Below are 19988 nucleotides of genomic sequence, written 5' to 3'. Positions count from 1 at the left end.
ATTTGATACATCATATTAACATCCTAAATAAACACTAGCATTGGATGGCATTTTTTAAAAAGTCTTTCCATTTTTCTGATGTGGCAATTCCATTGCTCTTAGAGTATTTTCAAATGCAGACCTAGATTGCTCTTATTTAATTGTCACATCAAGAAAATAAAAAATACTTTTTGAAAAATATTCTCCAATGCTAATATCTATCTAAATGTCAAGCTGATGTGTCAAAATTTTTCTCAATTGGAAGCTCTCATAATTACTAAATTAATAACAATATATTTCTTTCCTTAACAAGAATAATACGGATATGAATATATATTTATAAGTAGGTATTATTTTTATTTATTTCCTTAATTTCTCTTTCTTAGGAAGAAATTTTCCCCTCTTTCCTAAATTTCTCTGTCTTTTATGATAGATGTTCCCATGTCATATTCATAATGGCATAATGGAGGAAGTCAAAAAAACTTATTGCTAATTGTGTACTCTTTCAAGTTTCAATATTATAACATATGCAAAAGCAAAAGTCTTGTTTAAGATTTTCAATTGCTTTTTAATATTACTATTTTTTTTATTTTTTATTTTTAACGAGGGTTGCACAATTGTTTGTCGTTTATATTCATTGTTCTTACGTGTCGTAAGTAATTGTAATTGGTTGTAATGTACCGGCAATTCTAACTTTTAAACTCTTAGGTGCTGTTTAGTAATAACTTTTCATGTAGCTTTTTGATATTATTTTTATAATTTATAGTGTTCGATAACCTAGCATTCATATTGAATTTAGAGTTTGAGGAAACGAATTATCAAGCGTCACTTCTTAAACATTTGATGAAACACTAATTAAACAACTGATAACTATTAAAACAGCTAATTTTGCTGCAAAAATACTCGATTTTATAGATAAAATTAACTAAGAGCAAATGAACTAAATTTTCTTGAATTTGAAACTAAGTAGGTTGGCTTATTATTCTTCCCACGCCATAGACTTATTTGGGTCCTGTAATTTCTTCCTCCCATCGTCCTCAATTGAAAGAGACATATCAGGAATCATAGTCTAGCCACCAAAAATAGGCAAAAACTTCAAACTTTGCGTCCCTACTGCCGCCTATTGCCTTTATTCACACCATCGTTTCCATTTAGAACTCAATATTTTGATTGGTCTCAAACCATTTAGTGGAAAAATAGATTTTTTTCTAATATTTTGTCTATTTTTTTCTTAGGTGAAATGACATCTAAGAAAGGCACATGTTCGATAAATAAAATAAATAAAGGCACATGTAAGACCCCTCTAAATAAAGGTACGTCACACGCGTGTTCGATAACTAAACTAAATTAGCTTAGTTTCAATCTATCTGAATATATTATTATAGTAAATCCAATGGTGTGCAAACGATTCAAATTGAATTAAATTAATTTGGTTCAATTCAATTTGGATTTAATTATTCAATCCTAACTAATTATTTTTGACTTAAAAATAAATTAAATTAGTTATATACATTAACCAAACCAAAACCAAATATCAAATGGTTTTATATATATCTAAATTGAGCGGTAACTGAATTTCTAAAATAAAATAAATTCGGTTAAAAACCGAAATTTGTTCACCCCTAGCTCTAAATATGTAGTAATCCACCAATTTCGATATAAATTTTCCATATATTACTATTTTGAGAGAATGTATATTAATACTTAAAACGGAATATTTATATTTTTAGATCCGTACGTGTATAAATTATTGGAGATTTAAATTATTCCATTAACAAAAAGGAGAAGGATTAAAAAAACGAAGAAGAAGAAGAAGAAAGAAATTATCATTTGATCACGCAACCCTAAATAATAAATAAATAAAAAGTCTTATGTAAAGGGGCAATACAGTCATTAAGCACTGTCAAAATATATATAAATATATAGTAGTAGTGGTGGGGCAAGTGGGTGCCCCGTCGACTGGTCTAACTTGAGCAAAAAAGACTGAATCTTTGGAAAGTTTTAGAATCTTTTCTCACGACAAAAAAGGGATTAGATTCCCAAGTCCTTTTTAATGATTCCACCAGCAAAACATTTTTTTTTTTTTTTTTTTGTTAATTCAAACCGACCTCCTGGTCCGGTTTAAAAATAATATTTAGATAAACTGTTTGAATTGAGATATTTAGCAGGAGTCCTTTTAAAAATAATTACCAAATAATTGTATATATATAATTTTTGAAACTTATAAAGAAATAACTGCTTGAGAAAGAAAACATTATAAATTTATGGGCCCTACTACATTTATCATTGTCTTTACATTGAGAGTGATATGTCTAAAGAAACTTTTTAAATAAAAGGACATATTAAATTTTAAACCTTCTAATTTTATATGTCCAGTGCCAGAAAAAAGAAATGTTCCGATCTGTTGAACATTCAGTCTGATCCAAATGGAGCATATAAAATTTTGTTCTATTTAATAGTAAATCAGATATGAATTTAGAATAAAATTCGATGCAGATATAAATTTGATAGGATACAATGTAATTTTATCATTTTATATTTTTAAATTATTAAATTTTTTTTCTTTTTCATTAATATTTTAAATTTCATCTATAACTCTTTAATATTTTTTTGTATTTTTTAACATTATTAAAAACTCTTCTAGTTGCATTAGCATGCAATATTTCTAATAAGTATTAGAAATATTTGTGTTTTCAAGCATAAAAAATATAGATTTTTATTATATCATTGTTATTTTTTAAAAAAACATAATTAAAAAGAGGATAATATCCAGTTTGATTGGAATTCGAGCCAAACAAATATGGATATAGATAAATAAAAATGTTCATGGATCGAATATGAATTTCGCATATTCTGATCTATGATTATCCCTACGTCCAATTCTTTAAGAATGCAGTCCATTTTCATTATTCTAATTCCCTAACAAGAAAATTCTTCGCTATTTTCTCTTGTTTGAAGAATTGTTTTTACTTTACATGATTAAATTAAGGGTCTTCCTGTTAATTTGGTATGATATGGTTAATTTTCTTATTAATGTGAGGAGTAGAAAATTTCGAATTTAAATTATTTCTATCATAATAATTTTTATTAATTTAATGAGTTAATGAGAGACCATCGTTTTATGTAACATAATACTATTTTAAGCTGTTAGATCACAAATAAAAAATTGAAGATATTTTTGATATTATATTATTTGTTGCAACAGCCAAGTCAGGCTGTCATGTTAGAAATTGGCAAACCGCTGACTTTGGTTAAATTTGGAACAATTATCATTTTATTTTTTATTTCCATCAAAATATATAATTTTGTTATTAAATTTTTTTAAAAATATATAGTTTTTTATTCTTATATTTTATTTTATCATGCTACTACATTCTTCTCTCAAGTTTTTACACTTTTTTCTATTTAAATATGCAAATAGATTAATTAATTTTCAAAAAAAAATATAAACTAAATAGACAATATATACAGAAAATATAACGTATTTCTAGAATATTAGTGAGCAATGTTAACGTAAAAATACATATATAAATCATAATTTTTCCTAACAAATTTAGTCCACGGAGTCGCATTGTACTAGAGCTTGTCTGTGCACGTCAGCAATAGCATAGAGCGGTGCACAAGTGGCATGTAGTTAAAGCTCTATGTAATCGAGGTAAGATATCTAAGGACACGTGGCTTATACAAGTTGTTGCGTAAGCTGATAAGCATAAGTAAGATATTATTTTGTAGGAAAATATGTAGAATGATGTAACTACTAACTGGACATTTATTCCTGATGAATCAGTTTTGCAGTCATTTAATATGTTGCCACCAAAATAAGTAATTCAATGATGTAGTTCTTTTTTTTTTTTTTTTTAAAGAAAATCATCAACTACATAAATATATCATAATATTTTAAAAAAAATTAAAGAAAAATTAAAATATAAAAAATCAAATATCTGTTAACCGAATAAAAATTAATTAATTTTTAAATAGAACAACGTAATAAACTTTTTATAATAATTTATTTTTAAAAAACTTACTACAACTTACATGCATAAAAAAAGTTTAAAATACTAAATTATTTTTGCTTAGTTTGATATTTATGTCTATTTAATATTTATATTTATTATAGTTTTCTAATATTATATTTAGCAGACTACAATAAAATGTAATATAATGTATTTATAGTCTTATATACAGGCAATATAATATAATACGTACATTTTATTTAAATACGCTAAACACATGCTATTTGAGAATAAAAAATTAAAAACTAAAACTCAATTATTTAAAATAACAAACAAACCAATTGCTTATTAGCTTTTAGATGCACCTATAGAAAATTTCATTTACAGTTTTTCTATTTCATCCCAATTACATTAATTGGTTTACTCGTAGAAAATTAATGTTAGAGAAATTATTTTTTCTCAAATTAATATTTTATACAGAACTTTTATATTTATTCCTTAAAATAGGAATAATGAATGAAATATTACTTTGTATATTTGAAAAGTATTATATTAAAATTGTATGTTTAAAATTATAAAATTATGCCAGTTGAGACAAAAATAAGCTATACCCGTCATGTACGTGTCAAAGAATTTGATTGATTTCATCTAATCTAGGACCCCTTTGTGGCAGTGATGCTCTGAGCTGTCAATTAATAATTAGTTGTAAGGGGTATATGGTAATTCAATAATTAGAATATAAAGTAAAATTATAAAATTTTTTCATTCGGTGAAAGACTAATGCGCCGGAATAAAATTACGAGGCGACCCTTCCATTAATTGACTAAGACAATATTCAAATAGTTGAAATTCTAAATCTAAAAACTATCACTTACAGCATTCGGTGACATAACGTTTGAACTAATTTTACAAATTAAGGTAGCTTTTGACATTTAACAACCATTAATTACTCAAACACTAAACACAGCTAAAACAATCATCAGCTAGTAAAACTGTTAATTTTACTGAATAAATTTTAAATTATTATAAAAATTCTCGTGATCGGGAAAACTAAAAATCGATGTATTTCAATACTCGCTGCTAATAAAAATATAATAATAATAAAATATTTATAATATTTTATTTTTTAAAAAATTCATTTGTAAAATTAAATCTAAATATATTTACAGTACAGCGTGATTGTTGGTCCGATTGTACATTGGTGGTGTTTAGCTTTCGTCAACACGGAGTCTCTTTCAGCCTGGTTGTCAAGTCAGTCAATTCAATTTTTATATCCCCTCAATTTTTAGATTAAAAAAAAAAAATACTGAAATTAAATAAAATAAATGGCACTATCAAAGAAGACACTAACTAAGAGATTGAAACAATTTTGCAATTGGGCTATGTTTGCAACTTGTGAAGTGGAAAATTGACAAGTAAAAACAATTAATTACTAGTTAATTTAAGGTAATTAACTATTTTTCTTTTAAGTATGTTTTTTTTATTTTTTAATTAACAATTGGACTCCTCATTTCTTATGATATAAAATAAGCATTTGATTTAATAAACTAATAAAAAAAATTAAATTGTTTAATTGACATACATGAAGATATTCTCAGCACTTAATTATCATCATTGTAAACAACAAAAAAGTAAGCTAATTGACTATTATTATTATCATTATTATAAAAATAAAAAATAATTGACTATTATTATAAAAATAAAAATAATGGTTGACTATGATTATTTAATTTGAGAAAATAAAAAACAATAATACAACTTTGCTAAAACTCAATGCATGGCATATCTTAATACAACTTTTGCAATTTGCTAAAGAAACATTGTATATTACATCAAGAAATTTGTAAAACAGAGAGGAAAAAAATTTTTTTTTTTTAAATGGAAACATGTAATAACATTAATATATATTTTTTTAAATGGAAACATTGTATATTACAATAATTTAGTTATTAAGTATTTTATTTTATTTTCATCCAAATATGATAATTCAATATTTTTAAAAATAATTTTCCGAAAATTTACTTTTTTTTTTGAAGAAAGTGATTTTTTTTTTTTTTGGGAAATGTTTAATTTTAATAACTAAATGCCCCCTATATTTTAACCATGGGTGATAAATGCAAGAAGAAAATTACTAAAGTGTATATAGAATGATAAAAATAATAATATAATAATCAAGTTAAAATTCATAAATATTAGAAATTTTAATTCTAATTGTTGGTATTTTATGATCTAATATGCTAAAGAGTTGGGCTTTATACAGTCTTGTGGGTTGTAGCAATAATAAATAAATAAACAAAGAAACATGGATCCATATAGGTAAGGAAATTAGTAGCTTTTAATATTTTTATTAATTTCTTGGCTATTAGTAATTACTCGACTAACTCGAATAGAGATGAGATCAATGGCAAAGAGCACTTGTGGGTTTGATCACCGTAGATTAAGTCATTGGTTCGATCATTCACAACACAAACTCTCCCCGAGCTAGTCTCTTTGCTTTTAAGGTCGAGTGAATATTAGTCAGATTTATTATGGACCGTTAAAACGGACGCAGACCTGAACAATACCTGCTGCAAGTATAAAAAAATACACTCAACTTTACCTCCCAAACAATGCAACTTAACATGAATTTTATTATAAAAAAGAATTATATTTCCATTAAATCAGCTGAGTCGTTGATGGGCTTGGGTGCTGATACCCTTTTCTTATGTTGATGGGTTTTGGGCCTAAGGAATTGAGGCTAGGTCAGGTTTATTTTGGTTATACAAGGAAGTCATTTTGATTTTGGATCTTTTGGATTGTAGATTGGGCCCATTTTAAAATGGTTCGATAATTTGATGTTTTTTTTTGAAGTTAAACCGAGAAAATTTTATTACGAAATCAAGAAATCAAGTAGAACAGGAAGTGTACAGAATTCCAAACCCCCAATCCTACTTTGAAATGTATTCCAACTGCTAACGTATAGGCAGCCACATTTGCAGACTTATAAACAAAATTATATTTTGCGACTGGTATCTCAGACAAAAGAGATTTGCCGTCCTGAATTATTAAACCAAAAGCAGACGAGTCATTCATAGTAACATTGTTGATGGCATTTGCAACTGACTAAGAATCAGTTTCCAATAAAATATAATTTCATCCGTGATCCTTAATCCAGCTCAAAGTTTCTCTCACGGCTATGACCTCAGCCACCTTAGCATTAAAAAAACCCAAAAATCTCCACTCTTTGCCAGCAATAAACTCATAGGCTAAATTCCTAACTACTGTGCCAATACCCACATAACCAGAAACCACTCCAATTGAAGCATCCGTGTTTACTTTTATCCAGTTAAACGGGGGTGGACTCCATGTACGATTTGAGTTTGCTGGAGAAGGAACTACCAAACCATGAAACTTAGCTTCCTTCCATGCGTGCCAAACACCTGTAGCTAGCAAAATTATCGCCCCAGGATTCCTGCTTTTTTGACGCCATACTATATCATTTCTGGTGATCCATAATGCCAAGCGCACCATAGAAACATAACTCAAATGCTCCAAGGTCAAGGAATTTGAGGTTTGCTGAAACCACTCCCCAAAAAACATAGCGGAATACCACCAAAACCCAAGATGAAAAAGAGTCCAAACCTGTCTTGGAAAAGGGCAGTTGACAATAATATGAAGATTAGTTTCAGAATGTCCAAGACAAAGAGGGCAAATATCTTGAATATCCACCTTTCGAGAGCATAAATTCCTCTTACAAGGTAGAACATTACGTACGGCACACCAAATGAAATTAGTAGCTTTGGGTGGGATCTTCATCTTTCACAGCTAAGTCCAACTTATAGTAGACATAATTTGATGTGAATGGTCTGATTTAGTGCGGTTCTGAAACAAATTTCAAACCAAATAAAAAATTGAATTTTTTAAATTAAACTAAACCACTTAATCTTTAAAAAAAAAAAAAAAAACCACTTAATCAAATAAATTAAATTAAATCAATATTTAAAAAAAATTTAATCAGGAAACTAAATCAAAATATTATAACAGAAAATTTAATTAATAATTTATATTTATATAACACCGTAAAGCATTTACCTTAACATATATTTTTAATGAATTATTTTAATTAATAATTTATATTTATATTTTTAAAAATACTATGTTTAGTCTATATGATTACTTGTGATACTTATATTATTATTATTAAAGAGTTACATTTCTAAAAAAACATATGTTTTTGTAGGTAATTTCTTATAATCTTTTACCAATTCATTTATAAATTATTTTATTTAAATTTAAATTTAAATTTAAATACATATAAGATCAAATAAACTACTTGTAAAAAACATAAACCCGAATTAATAGCTTTTTACACTTATTTCAATCAGCAATTTTAGGTAGACAGAAATAACCAAATATATCAATTATTCGATGGATCCATAACACATAAATTATTTGACGGATCTAAACACCAATTGACGGATCTATAACCCATCATCACACCCACACTCCATCTTCACCGTCCTCCCGCTGCCCGTAAACCCCTTTTTTGTTTTTTCCGTCAACCGGATCGCACCATTCCCTTCTTCTCTCTCACCTCTTTCTTCCTCACTCACATAGAGATCGTAAGATTCGAGTTTTAAGACTTCGATCAGAAGAATTTCGAATCATTTTTGCATTTTTTTTTCGAGGTAATTTGATCTTATATCTTCGATTCGTTACTAGTAGATGAGGATTCTGAGCTATTTTATGTTTCAAGTTGGAGGGATTTCTTGTTCGTTAGTTTTAGTAATTGGATTTGCGGTTCTATGGGATGTGAGTTTATTACTTAGGGAATAGAATAAGAAAAGTCAGCTTTGATTGGAAGTTTCTTTAATATAGTTGTTAAGCTTGTGGAATTAAGTTCAAGACTGTTTAAGCATGTTAAGTTTATTGAATGATTGCCTAATTTGTCCTAAGATTGATTCAATGTATTTGTGGAATTCATTTGGGGATTGTATAGCATTCTCTCAATTTCAATTTAGGGATATTTCAACTATAATTTCATACTGAATTTTTTTCCCTTACTCTTTGTAGACTTAGTTACTCCACTGTAATTTTGGAAATTGCTACTTTCTTATCTTTGGACAGATTTAGGAATTATTTTTGAGCGTTTTTTTTTGTCAATGTAGTTTTGGGAATTGCAATAAATTTGAGGATTTCCAATTTTCTAGAAAACATTCATGCAATTCCTACAGACAATAAACCAAAAGAGCACCCACAAGGTTAGTCCAACTGATATATATACACTCACCTTTACTTAAATCACTCCCACTCCACTTTTCTGATCTTATAGTATTTCAAGGTAGCTCTCTGAAAAGCTTTTGATTGTGCATGATATGATGTTCATTTCTTCTGGTTTTGTATGACACTTGATCATATGCATATTCATTCCCTGAAATACGGTAATTGCTTCACTGGTATCTCTAAAGTTTGATAGATTTTCGTTAATACATAATTTATTAACATCACCTTGAGATGTGTGATTTCCACTTTTGAATTATTGCAACTTTCTTATCAGTTGCTTTGGCAGGTTATGGAAGCATAGGATTACATCATAGGAGAGGTTGCTTTGTTGAAAACCATGGGGACTGAAAATCCAGGTCGTCCAAATTTTCCTGCGGCACCTCCGACTGCACCTTTTGCTGCTGCTCCTCCATCTATGACACCATTTTCATCATCTGGACCTGTTGTTGGATCAGAGGTCCCTGGCTTTAGACCTACTCCACCAGGAGTTCCTCAACCTACAATACCTTCTATGCCATCTGGGCCTGCTGGTGGATCGCAGGTCTCTGGCTTTAGACCTGCTCCTCCACCATCATATATGCCCACTGTCGGGCCCTTTCAACGTTTCCCAACTCCACAATTTCCTTCTGCATCTCAGGCTCCACCTGGAGGGACTGCTCCTGTTGGGCAACCTCCATTTCAACCTCCTGCTGGTCAAGTATTATCACAACCTTCATTTCGTCCGCAACCACAGGTGTCTTCAGTTCCAATGGGGCCTCCATCTTCAAATGTGAACGTTCCTCAATCTTCATTAGATTCATCATTTTTTGCTCCCAGGCCTAATTTTCAGCCCACTTTTCCTCCAGTAGATTCATCTTATCCTCCTGCCAGAGCCACTTTGCAGCCACCTTTACCTGGATATATAAAACAGTTGCCTGCAGTTTCACAACCTCCCCCAATACAGTCCCCTTTTCAAGCTCAACAAGGAAGTTATGCACCTCCTGCACCAACACCATCTCCCAATTTTCCTGCTCACCAAGGAGGCTTTGGCCAGCCCCAGCCATTAGCAGGCCCTTTTGGTGTACATTCAAGGGACCATATCCAACATCCAGGGTCCTCACCTCCCATCGGTGGCATCCAAGCCTTGTCAGAAGATTTCAGCTCACTCTCTATTGGGTCTATTCCGGGTTCAATTGATCCAGGACTCGATCCAAAATCATTGCCAAGGCCGTTGGATGATGATGTGGAGCCAACTCCATTGGGTGATGTATACTCTATGAATTGCGATCCTAGATATCTACGGCTTACCACTAGTGCTATACCAAATTCTCAGTCTTTAGTTTCTAGGTGGCATTTACCTCTTGGAGCAGTTGTTTGTCCTCTTGCAGAAGCTCCAGATGGGGTTAGTGTCTTAGCTAATGAACTCAATTGCAATCTGGACAAATTATATTTATTCAAGAATTCTTTTTCATCTCCGTTGTTTATTTTTCTTCTTCTATACTCAGGAGGAGGTGCCAGTGCTTAATTTTGTTTCCACTGGTATTATTCGTTGTAGAAGATGCCGCACATATGTGAATCCATTTGTAACGTTTACAGATGCTGGAAGGAAGTGGCGTTGCAACATCTGTTCTCTGCTTAACGATGGTAAGTCCAGTCCATCTTCTGATGAATGTAGATCTGAGAAGCAATTTGATTGTGTTAGGTTAAAAAAAAAAAAAAAAAAAAAATCTTTTTCAATTAAGTAGCCTTGGTTAGGTGTGTATTTTACGCATGTGTCAAAACAATTTGCCCTTGAGAACACCTGTATGAGTAAAGTTCGGTAGAATATTGGTTGTAATGATAACATAGTTCGACTCCTTACATTTTGATGCTGTTTGAATTTTCTGTTGAAGGATTTTGAGTTCATTCAATTTATTGTAAAATGCGAAAGAGGGATCTACACTTTATGTTCAATTCATGTAATCACAGCTATTAGTTGTTTTTGAGCTGTATAGTATTCATGCTTATTCGCTTTACCCACATTTAATAGCTTTTCTTTGGATGATGTTTAGGATGTGGTTTGATGTGTATATGCTTTCAATTTTATGCACGTAAAATGCTATAAATTCTTGACATTGAGAATTTGAAAAAACTGCCTTAGCTTGGTATGTGTCATGCATTCAATTTAACAATTTTGAACTGTTAGTACCTGGCCACTTGTCTCCTTTATTTGATGTGATCCTTTACACTATGCTTAGAAGGCTTGAAAGTTGGGGGGAGGAAACATATTAAATCCATTTTTCTTTAAGTCCTCTTTTTCACAAAACTTTCGAGTATCACTAGAGGACAGAAAATAGATTTTCCTTTATTTGTTTCGAAGACGAGGGGAAAATAGAGTGGAATATGAGCACAGAAAATGGAATTCATGGTCCTCAAACAATTTGGAGAAGAAGGGGCTGGAAAATCTTTTAAGTTGCCATTTTATACTTGAAGCAATTCTTGTTTTTTTTCCAAACAAGAGAAGAAAAACGACAATTCACATTAAAATACCTCCACTTTCTTTTCCCCTGATAGTCCAACAAGAGAAGGTAAATTTATTTTTTCTCCCTTGGCTCTATTTTCTTGTCCTCAAATTTCTTTCCATCCTTCTTTTGCTCCCAAAGTGTTAGAGACTGGCTATAGTCCATATGGGACTCTTAAAAGTGTTTTCAATTACCTATCTTCTTATCTGCTTTACAACTTCATTGGGTCTTATCTTGTCTTTTTAGATATCTTTAGTAGTGATTTCCTTTTTCTCTCTAACATGAGAATGTTTGTTTTGTTGCCTTTTATAAGCATGGTTCCTGATCAAAATTTAACTCTCATTTTCAGTTCCTGGTGAGTATTTTGCTCATTTAGATGCCACTGGCAGAAGAGTTGATTTGGATCAACGACCTGAGCTTACAAAGGGTAGTGTGGAGTTTGTTGCTCCAACTGAGTATATGGTGCGGCCTCCAATGCCACCATTGTATTTCTTTCTCATCGATGTTTCGATATCTGCAGTTAGAAGTGGGATGATTGAGGTAAGTTCTTTGTGCTAAGGAGTAGACTGCACTAAATCCTTTAACCTTCTGCAACTATAGGATAGATTTTCAGATAAAACTTAGCTTAAATTCAACTAAAATTATGAGACAATTGTTTTGGATATATGTTTCTTGCATATTTATGAAGTAAGGGTACGATTTGCAAAGTGACAGTATTATTGGTCAACTGACACAGCTGCAATTACATTTTTGGTTTGGTGGTTTCAAGAATTTGGATAGTGTTGGTTACATTCTTATTGCAAGGTTTGATTTGCATTGCCAGTTTGGGCATGCATTAAATGATATATGCAGATATATCTTTGGTATTGGCTTAAGTGAAAACATAGTTTTGGTAATGTTTTAGGTGTGATTATTGCCAGCAAAATGAAAGCTGAAGAGAAATAAAAGGATTGCAACAACCATCTTGAATCAAAAATGGTATATTTTAGGATGCCTAGTTTATGACTTTTTTTAATCTAATTTCTTTGTAGGATCTTCTGATTCCATTGTAATCCCAGCATGAGTTAATACAAGGGCAGTATATGTGTGCTCTTATAGGTGTGTGCAAACCTTCAGTTGTAACTCACATTGACCTTTGAGTTCTGTGTGCAGGTTGTGGCCCAAACTATCAAGTCTTGTTTGGATGACTTACCTGGCTTCCCCAGAACGCAGATTGGGTTTATCACTTATGACAGCACAATACATTTTTACAACATGAAGGCAAGTGACATTATTATATTGAAGCTTGTTGTCTGAGAAGCTTCATGTATTATTCCTCCATTATAGCTGACAATTTAGCTAAACCATTTGTGTTTTTTCTTCTTGTTGTTGTGGTGCAGTCATCATTGACGCAGCCTCAGATGATGGTGGTTTCAGATTTGGATGATGTATTTGTTCCATTGCCTGATGATCTCCTTGTTAATTTGTCTGAGTCGAGAACCGTTGTGGAGGCTTTTCTAGATAGTTTACCGTCCATGTTTCAGGACAATATGAATGTGGAATCTGCTTTTGGTCCAGCTTTAAAAGCAGCATTCATGGTTATGGTGCGCTGACGGTTTTTTTCATTGGTTGCTTCACTTAGCACTTTATTAAATTTTTTAGGTTAAATATCCTATCCAAAAAGTCCGTTGAAATATTTATCTATCAGTTAGTTGCAACTTTGGACGAAAGGATAAAAGTAATTGGATGCTTATTTTAACTCTATTATGATATTTTTTCCTCAATGTTGAAACTTTTTGTTGAGAAAAATATTTGCTTTAATAATGAATGAGAGACAAGTTGGTAAGGACGACATTAACTAATGAGTCCATAATAAAATTAGCTTTGAGGGAATTTTTAGATTCAGGTGGGACTAACAACTGAACTAATCCTTGGCCTCAAACGGGTAGGGGCTCTTCAGATGTTCAACTATATCCTTTTTTCCTTTTTAAGATATTCATTTATAGTTTTGTATTTACTCTCTGAATGTATCATAGTTATACACTTGTTGCCGTTCTTCTCTTTTTAGTCATCCATCTTCTTTCTACTAACTCCTCTCTCCTTCTCTCTCTCTTTCTTCAGAGCCAACTTGGTGGAAAATTACTGATTTTCCAGAATACGATGCCATCTCTTGGTGTTGGCCGCTTAAAGTTGCGTGGGGATGATCTTCGTGTTTATGGAACAGATAAAGAACATATTTTAAGAATGCCAGAGGATCCATTCTATAAGCAAATGGCTGCTGATTTTACAAAGTACCAGATAGGAGTTAATGTATATGCATTCAGTGACAAGTACATTGATATAGCTTCTATAGGTACAATATTACTTTACTTGAATCGTGCTTTGTCATTGTTATGATGTTTATTGACTTTAATTTTCTCTTAAACCTTTAATGTGACCAAAATTAAAGCTCACCCGTGGTTCTTGTTTTCTATGTTTTCAACATTTGATGTAGACAATTTTGAGATTTGCTTTTAGGCATTTATATCTGCTGAAATGTCTAATGAGGCCTGTAAGGAGTCTTGGCAAGATGATTCATGCATTTTTTTTGCTAGCTTGGTTTTATTATTCTCCGCTTTCTGATGCTGCTTATGGGATATTGAACTGAAAAGTTTTCAAGTTATCAATAGAGGCTTTTTGATTTTCATTCTTCATTTCTTCTTCTGCTTTTTTTTTTTTTTTTTTTTTTTTTTGACAATTTCTTGAGCCTTATGCTTAGGTTTAGGGACGCTGTTCATTGATACCATAATGAAAGTGTGTTTGAAAATGGTGGTGCATAATCTTAATTGCTATATCATCGATGCTTTCTTCTTCAGTTCTTTGTGTTGATCTTGATTATTTGTATATTACAAATCTTTTATGAATGCACAAGTAAATAATTGGTATAAATTAGTTAATGCCTCTCTTTGTAGGTACTCTGGCTAAATATACTGGAGGACAAGTTTATTATTATCCAAGTTTCCAATCAGTGAATCATGGAGATAAGTTGAGACATGAATTAGCCAGGGATCTTACAAGGGAAACTGCCTGGGAAGCTGTCATGCGCATAAGATGTGGAAAAGGTCCGTCCATATATCTAAAAGAGGATACTTGATCATGTCACAGCATCATTGTTATTATCAGTTTTTCTCTTGCTTTTTTTCTTTCTTATCTTGATAGATGGATAGCTGATAAACCCCCTTTTATGTTGTGTTCAAGGGATTCGGTTTACATCTTATCATGGGAACTTTATGCTAAGGTCCACAGATCTATTAGCACTTCCAGCTGTTGATTGTGACAAAGCATATGCGATGCAATTATCACTTGAAGAGACATTGTTGACAACTCCCACCGTATATTTCCAAGTTGCTTTGTTGTATCCTTTGAGTGAACTATGAGTGAATATATATACAAAAACATGGTACATCTCAGCCTCATACGTGTATGATGTGCTTCTTTGTTAGTTTGAAGAAGTCCATAAAAAAAAGTGTTTCTGATGCGTAGGTCAGAATCCAAAGGAACTACTAGTCTTTCACCCTAATTTTCCTCTTCTTTCTTAATTTGAGTCATTTGTTTTTTGGTTGTCTAGTCTGTCAGAAAGTTGAGAAAAGAGATGCCTGTAGGAGTGTTAAAATAATCTGAATCTTTCACCTGTTTGCTTTTGTATTTTACATTGAATAAATTCTTCGCCCTACTTGCCTTATTGACTGTGTAATCTATCCTGTTAGTTTCACTTAGATGGTTGTCTTCTTCGTCTAAATTGCTAGGCCTTTTGTTTCCCTCTCAAAAAACACGCTTGACCATTTTAAGATACACTGCATCATGTGGAGAGAGGCGTATTAGAGTACACACAGCAGCAGCTCCAGTGGTTTCGAATTTGGGGGACATGTACAGCCAGGCTGACACTGGTGCTATTGTTTCTGTGTTTTGTAGGTTAGGTAGGTCCAAACTTGACCCTTTGTTGATTCTGATTGTGGTACTGATGTTGACATGAACAATATGTTTTTAATGAACTGGAATGATTTGCAGCAATTGAAAAAACATTGTCCCATAAGCTGGAAGATGCACGGAATGCTGTACAGCTAAGAATTGTGAAAGCTTTGAGAGAATACCGAAATCTCTATGCTGTGCAGCATCGTCTGGGAGGACGGATGATATATCCAGAGTCTCTAAAGTTGTTGCCTTTGTATGGATTAGCACTTTGTAAATCAACCCCTCTCCGAGGAGGATATGCTGATGTTCAGCTTGATGAACGCTGTGCTGCGGGATTTACAATGATGGCATTACCTGTTAAGAAATTGTTGAAACTTTTATATCCTAGCTTGATTCGTCTAGATGATCAACTTTTGAAGGTAAAAGAATTTTCCTTCATCCCACAATTATGTTGTTGGATGTTGTATAAGATTAATGATGCATCTCAATCTCATATGTGCAGCCTCTTGCCCAAGCTAACGATGTCAAAAACAACTTAAGGAGGTTACCACTGACAACAGAGAGCTTAGATTCTAGAGGCCTTTATATATATGATGATGGTTTTCGATTTGTTTTATGGTTTGGTAGAATGCTTTCACCGGATATAGCTATGAATCTACTTGGGCCAGATGCTGCGGCTGAGTTATCAAAGGTGCGTTATTGTGTTGTTTTAGAGCATCGGAAGCTTGGTCTCATTTCTGCATCATTTGAAGCATGCTTTTGTGTTTGTGTGGAACAGAATTTAGCCTTCAATACGAGGATAAGAAAGAAAAGGCAAGCACAAGTAATCTGTTATTTTGCCATATTGAAAAGGACATCAATAATTTGTCTTTTTTACCCCTTCCCATTCAAGCATCATATTGTGTTAAGCCACTAATTACCAGTGTTATTTTTCAATACTTATATGTAGATATAACATGACCTTGATATAAACAACATTCTAGGCATTGATTTCTCAAAATGTGTGTCTCTTGATGAGCTCAACTATCAAAATTGAGCTAGCATGGAGTGTCATCTCATGTATGTTTTTATTTCTCTGTTAAATATTGAAGATGGTGTTTATTATAGTTATTTTGATATTTGAACTGTAAAAGAAAAACTTCAAATGAAACCATTCAACATTGTGCATTATCTATGTAATGAATGGAGTTTTGATTAAATTTCATTTGCTTGGTCACCAATGATTTTATTTTCATATCTTGAGCAGAGATCCCATTCATGGATATTATTTCTAGGATAATTTGTTTTCAGTGTTTTCTCCCAGCTGTTGACGTTTGCTGTCCTTGCTGTTTTGTTAGAAGGCTGTAATTAACTTATGTTGATGAATTAATCAGGTTACACTTGGTAAACATGATACCGAAATGTCAAGAAAATTAATGGAGATGCTTAAGAAATTAAGAGAGAATGATCCTTCATATTATCAACTTTGCCACCTTGTAAGACAAGGTGAACAGCCCAGAGAAGGCTTCCTTCTCCTCATGAACCTTCTTGAGGATCAAAATGGTGGTACAAATGGTTATACTGATTGGATGCTGCAAATACATCGACAAGTCCAGCAAAATGCATAACTGAGAGGTATTTCACATTTTTAGCTAATTTCAGAGTCAGGTATTGACATAATTTTTGCATTGTTGTTCACTTGGGTTTTAGATTAAGAAAATGTACAAATAGTTGTTACATATATGTTCTCATGTTAAAGGCAAGGTTTATATGTTCATCCTAGTTCCTATCTTGCATAACCCCTTTGTAATCCAAGTTTGTTAGTTTGTTGGTATGGACTATGGAGGTTATGTCTGTGGGCAATTTCTTGAGCAAATTTTTTTATTTAGCTTTTGTATTGCTGTTACTTTCCAAAGCTCCTGTATCTTAGTGACTTCAAAGTTAAAGAAATTGCAAGACTTCATGTTGGTTTAATTTGTTTAATGGAAGATGATGATTTTATTTCCAAAAATCCTTCCACTGCCTTTTAGTTTTTTCTCATAGAAGCAAGTGGTTTTGTTTCCTCTCGTTTTAATTTTGTCAGTGACTCAAATATTTCCAGAGAGGATTGCGCAAGTGTGAGTGCCTTTATTAAGGAAAATTGTGTGGTTGGATATTAGGTGTTAGATGGCAGATTATAGTCATAGCCAGCCATTACAAGTCCTTTCCTGTTTGTTTACAATTAATATTAAAGGCTTAAAACATGTAATTGTGATTTTGGCTTCCATGTTATATATACTTACAGCTGTTTCATGTTCTTGATTGTTAGAATGAGCTTCATGGTCCATGAGTTACTGGTTATAATAGCAATAAAGGAATTGTTTTGTGGTAAATAGTTTTCTAGTTTTGGCATTTTGCTTTTTGTTTTGCAGGATACGATAATTGGCTTCCCCTTGCCCCATTTGTAGAGTGATCGATATCACAAAAATAATCTGAATTGGTTGTGTGTTCCCTTCGACATTGTTGGTGATTGAGTTGAACTGAGTGCCAGATAGGTTCTGAAACAACAATTTGTTTGGCGCATCACATGATTTGAAGATTAGAGTTTAGCAATTAGCATTGCGCTGCAGTTCACTCGAGAAAGCAAACCAGATCAAATTTTGTATTGGACAGTTAAATATTATCAGCAATTTTTATACTTGTGCTATATTCTCCATTTTTTTTGTCTTAACCTAAAGTTCTAAACTTATGTTGGCAATTTGTTTGTCTATAGTGGTGTTAACCATTGCTTACAAAAATATTCTTGCACTTTTGTTAAAATTATTCTCAGAAAAAAAAAATGCTAGCTTGTTTTTTGATTATTGACTGTGTTTTGTGTACACAATTTTAAGCTTGGGAATTGCTACAGCAGAGTAAATCTTAATTCTTGAACAGTCGTTGACTGGTAATTTGGGTTTAAGCTTAATCCCACTAAATATGATTAACTTTTGAATGTCTTACAAGCATAAATGAGTTTGGTTGCTTGCCTTTATTTTTGAATTTGTTTGTTTTACCTGCAAAATTGCAATATTATCATGATTGTGGTAGCTGCTTGTGCAGGCAGCATTCTTTTAATAGTAGTATTTAGGTATTTTTCTTTCTTTTTTCTTAAATAAAAAAGGAAACATAAGAGAATAAGTGCAAGTTTGGTTTTCAATTTGAATGGGACCACTTTGAATAAATAGGATTTTAATTTGGGATAAAGTGACAAAAGAAAGTGATTATGACATTACACATTTTAGAATTAGGGATTTGGAATCGAGATTATTCAACGCTCTATTTGTTCTACAAGACAGAAGGGAAAATCAGATGCGCTTTCGTGCCGTGTTTATTCTACAAGACGGAAGGAAAATTAGACCATATCTGATTGATAAATTAGTGGTTTTTTTCTTTGTTAGGAGACTTTGTTAGGAGACTTTGGATTGGTATTTTTCTATCAATTTCATTTTTGTCATCACATATGCACAAATTGATTCACAATTGGAAAGTTTTATGGTTAACTACCATTATAAAAAGGGTAATGATTACATTTCAAACATTATAGGCAAGTCAGCACCAAATTTTCCAAACTAGTTTTTACCCCCCCCAAAAAAAAAAAAAAAAAAAAAAAAAAACTAAAGTAGTTATTACATAAAGTTGAAAATCCTAGCAAGGAAAAGTATACCAACCTCTGCTTTGTATATTAATATTCATAAAGACGTTGCAAACAATCAACATGATTACAATATTATAATAAAATAAATAAATAACTTTATTTAACTTTACGTGTAAAAGAAGTTCATGTGGGACAAAAAAAATTTTGAAAACTTCAAAATTAAAATTTCTATTCTTATCATTTCATTTATATATATATATATATATATATATATATATATTAAATATTAAATTTTTATAGATAAAATTCGTCTAAAGATATAATCTCTTTGTTAATCCAGACACAAAGTTGTTAAAAAATAAAGTCAAAATAGACAAAAGATTATTAAATTCTAAAACTTCATTTTTTATCACTAGTTTAAACACAAAAGTTTTATTGTTCAAATTTTATATATTTAATCGCTTAATTAGTATGTTAAATTAATCACCTAATTAGTATGTTAAATAATCATTAAAGAAATAAATATATAAAAGAGTCCAAATCTTGGTTTGACTTTTAATTTTAATAGCAAAAATAAATAAATAAACAAATAAAAACTTGAACTATAGGACTACAAGAAATGGTCAACAACAATGGAAAAAAAAAAATATTTCGATTGGTTTTTTCGACTCAAAAGTGCCAAAAACCAAACTATAACTACCAAAATAACTTGTATACAAAAAATAGTTTTAAAAATATTTTATTTGATTAATTTAATTATGAAAATAAAAAAGAATATTTCTTAAATTTAGA

The 19988-nt window shown here is 31.3% G+C and overlaps 2 protein-coding genes across 4 annotated transcripts; one reads left to right on the top strand and one right to left on the bottom strand.

The window, feature by feature from the left end:
- Positions 1 to 7064: 7064 nt before the first annotated feature.
- Positions 7065 to 7727, bottom strand: LOC105628466 (uncharacterized). Its single transcript, XM_012209876.1, has one exon. It carries the CDS (start codon positions 7725 to 7727, stop codon positions 7065 to 7067), a length of 663 nt encoding a protein of 220 aa, XP_012065266.1.
- Positions 7728 to 8342: 615 nt separating this feature from the next.
- ERMO2 (Sec23/Sec24 protein transport family protein) lies at positions 8343 to 18423 on the top strand. 3 transcript variants are annotated; one of them, XM_020677036.3, is made up of 15 exons: positions 8343 to 8599; positions 9080 to 9172; positions 9481 to 10575; positions 10679 to 10817; positions 12024 to 12214; positions 12827 to 12934; positions 13054 to 13257; positions 13775 to 14006; positions 14605 to 14754; positions 14891 to 15047; positions 15482 to 15609; positions 15701 to 16023; positions 16107 to 16295; positions 16978 to 17218; positions 17995 to 18423. In XM_020677036.3, the coding sequence occupies exons 3-14, from the start codon at positions 9532 to 9534 to the stop codon at positions 17209 to 17211; spliced, it is 3099 nt and encodes a 1032-aa protein (XP_020532695.1). In that variant the 5' UTR covers positions 8343 to 8599; positions 9080 to 9172; positions 9481 to 9531; the 3' UTR covers positions 17212 to 17218; positions 17995 to 18423. The 3 variants fall into 3 exon arrangements, with proteins under 3 accessions (XP_020532695.1, XP_020532694.1, XP_020532693.1); XM_020677035.3 differs by lacking the exon at positions 9080 to 9172; XM_020677034.3 differs by lacking the exon at positions 9080 to 9172 and having other exon boundaries at positions 9469 to 10575.
- The last annotated feature ends 1565 nt before the right edge of the window (positions 18424 to 19988 follow it).

Source organism: Jatropha curcas, chromosome 1 (assembly GCF_041381405.1).
Source record: "Jatropha curcas cultivar XTBG-Jc1 chromosome 1, XTBG_Jcur_1.0, whole genome shotgun sequence".
Classification (NCBI taxonomy): domain Eukaryota; kingdom Viridiplantae; phylum Streptophyta; class Magnoliopsida; order Malpighiales; family Euphorbiaceae; genus Jatropha; species Jatropha curcas.
Note: the sequence above shows the minus strand (reverse complement) of the source record. Positions and strands in the feature narration are given on the sequence as shown.

What these genes read in the sequence shown, in the direction of transcription:
- LOC105628466 (XM_012209876.1), bottom strand. Translation starts at nt 7,727, where the DNA reads ATGAAGATCCCACCCAAAGCTACTAATTTCATTTGGTGTGCCGTACGT.
- ERMO2 (XM_020677035.3), top strand. Translation starts at nt 9,532, where the DNA reads ATGGGGACTGAAAATCCAGGTCGTCCAAATTTTCCTGCGGCACCTCCG. An exon ending in TACATTTTTACAACATGAAG is followed by an intron (nt 12,935 to 13,053) that starts GCAAGTGACATT and finishes GTTGTGGTGCAG; the next exon opens with TCATCATTGACGCAGCCTCA. An exon ending in TATTTCCAAGTTGCTTTGTT is followed by an intron (nt 15,048 to 15,481) that starts GTATCCTTTGAG and finishes GACCATTTTAAG; the next exon opens with ATACACTGCATCATGTGGAG.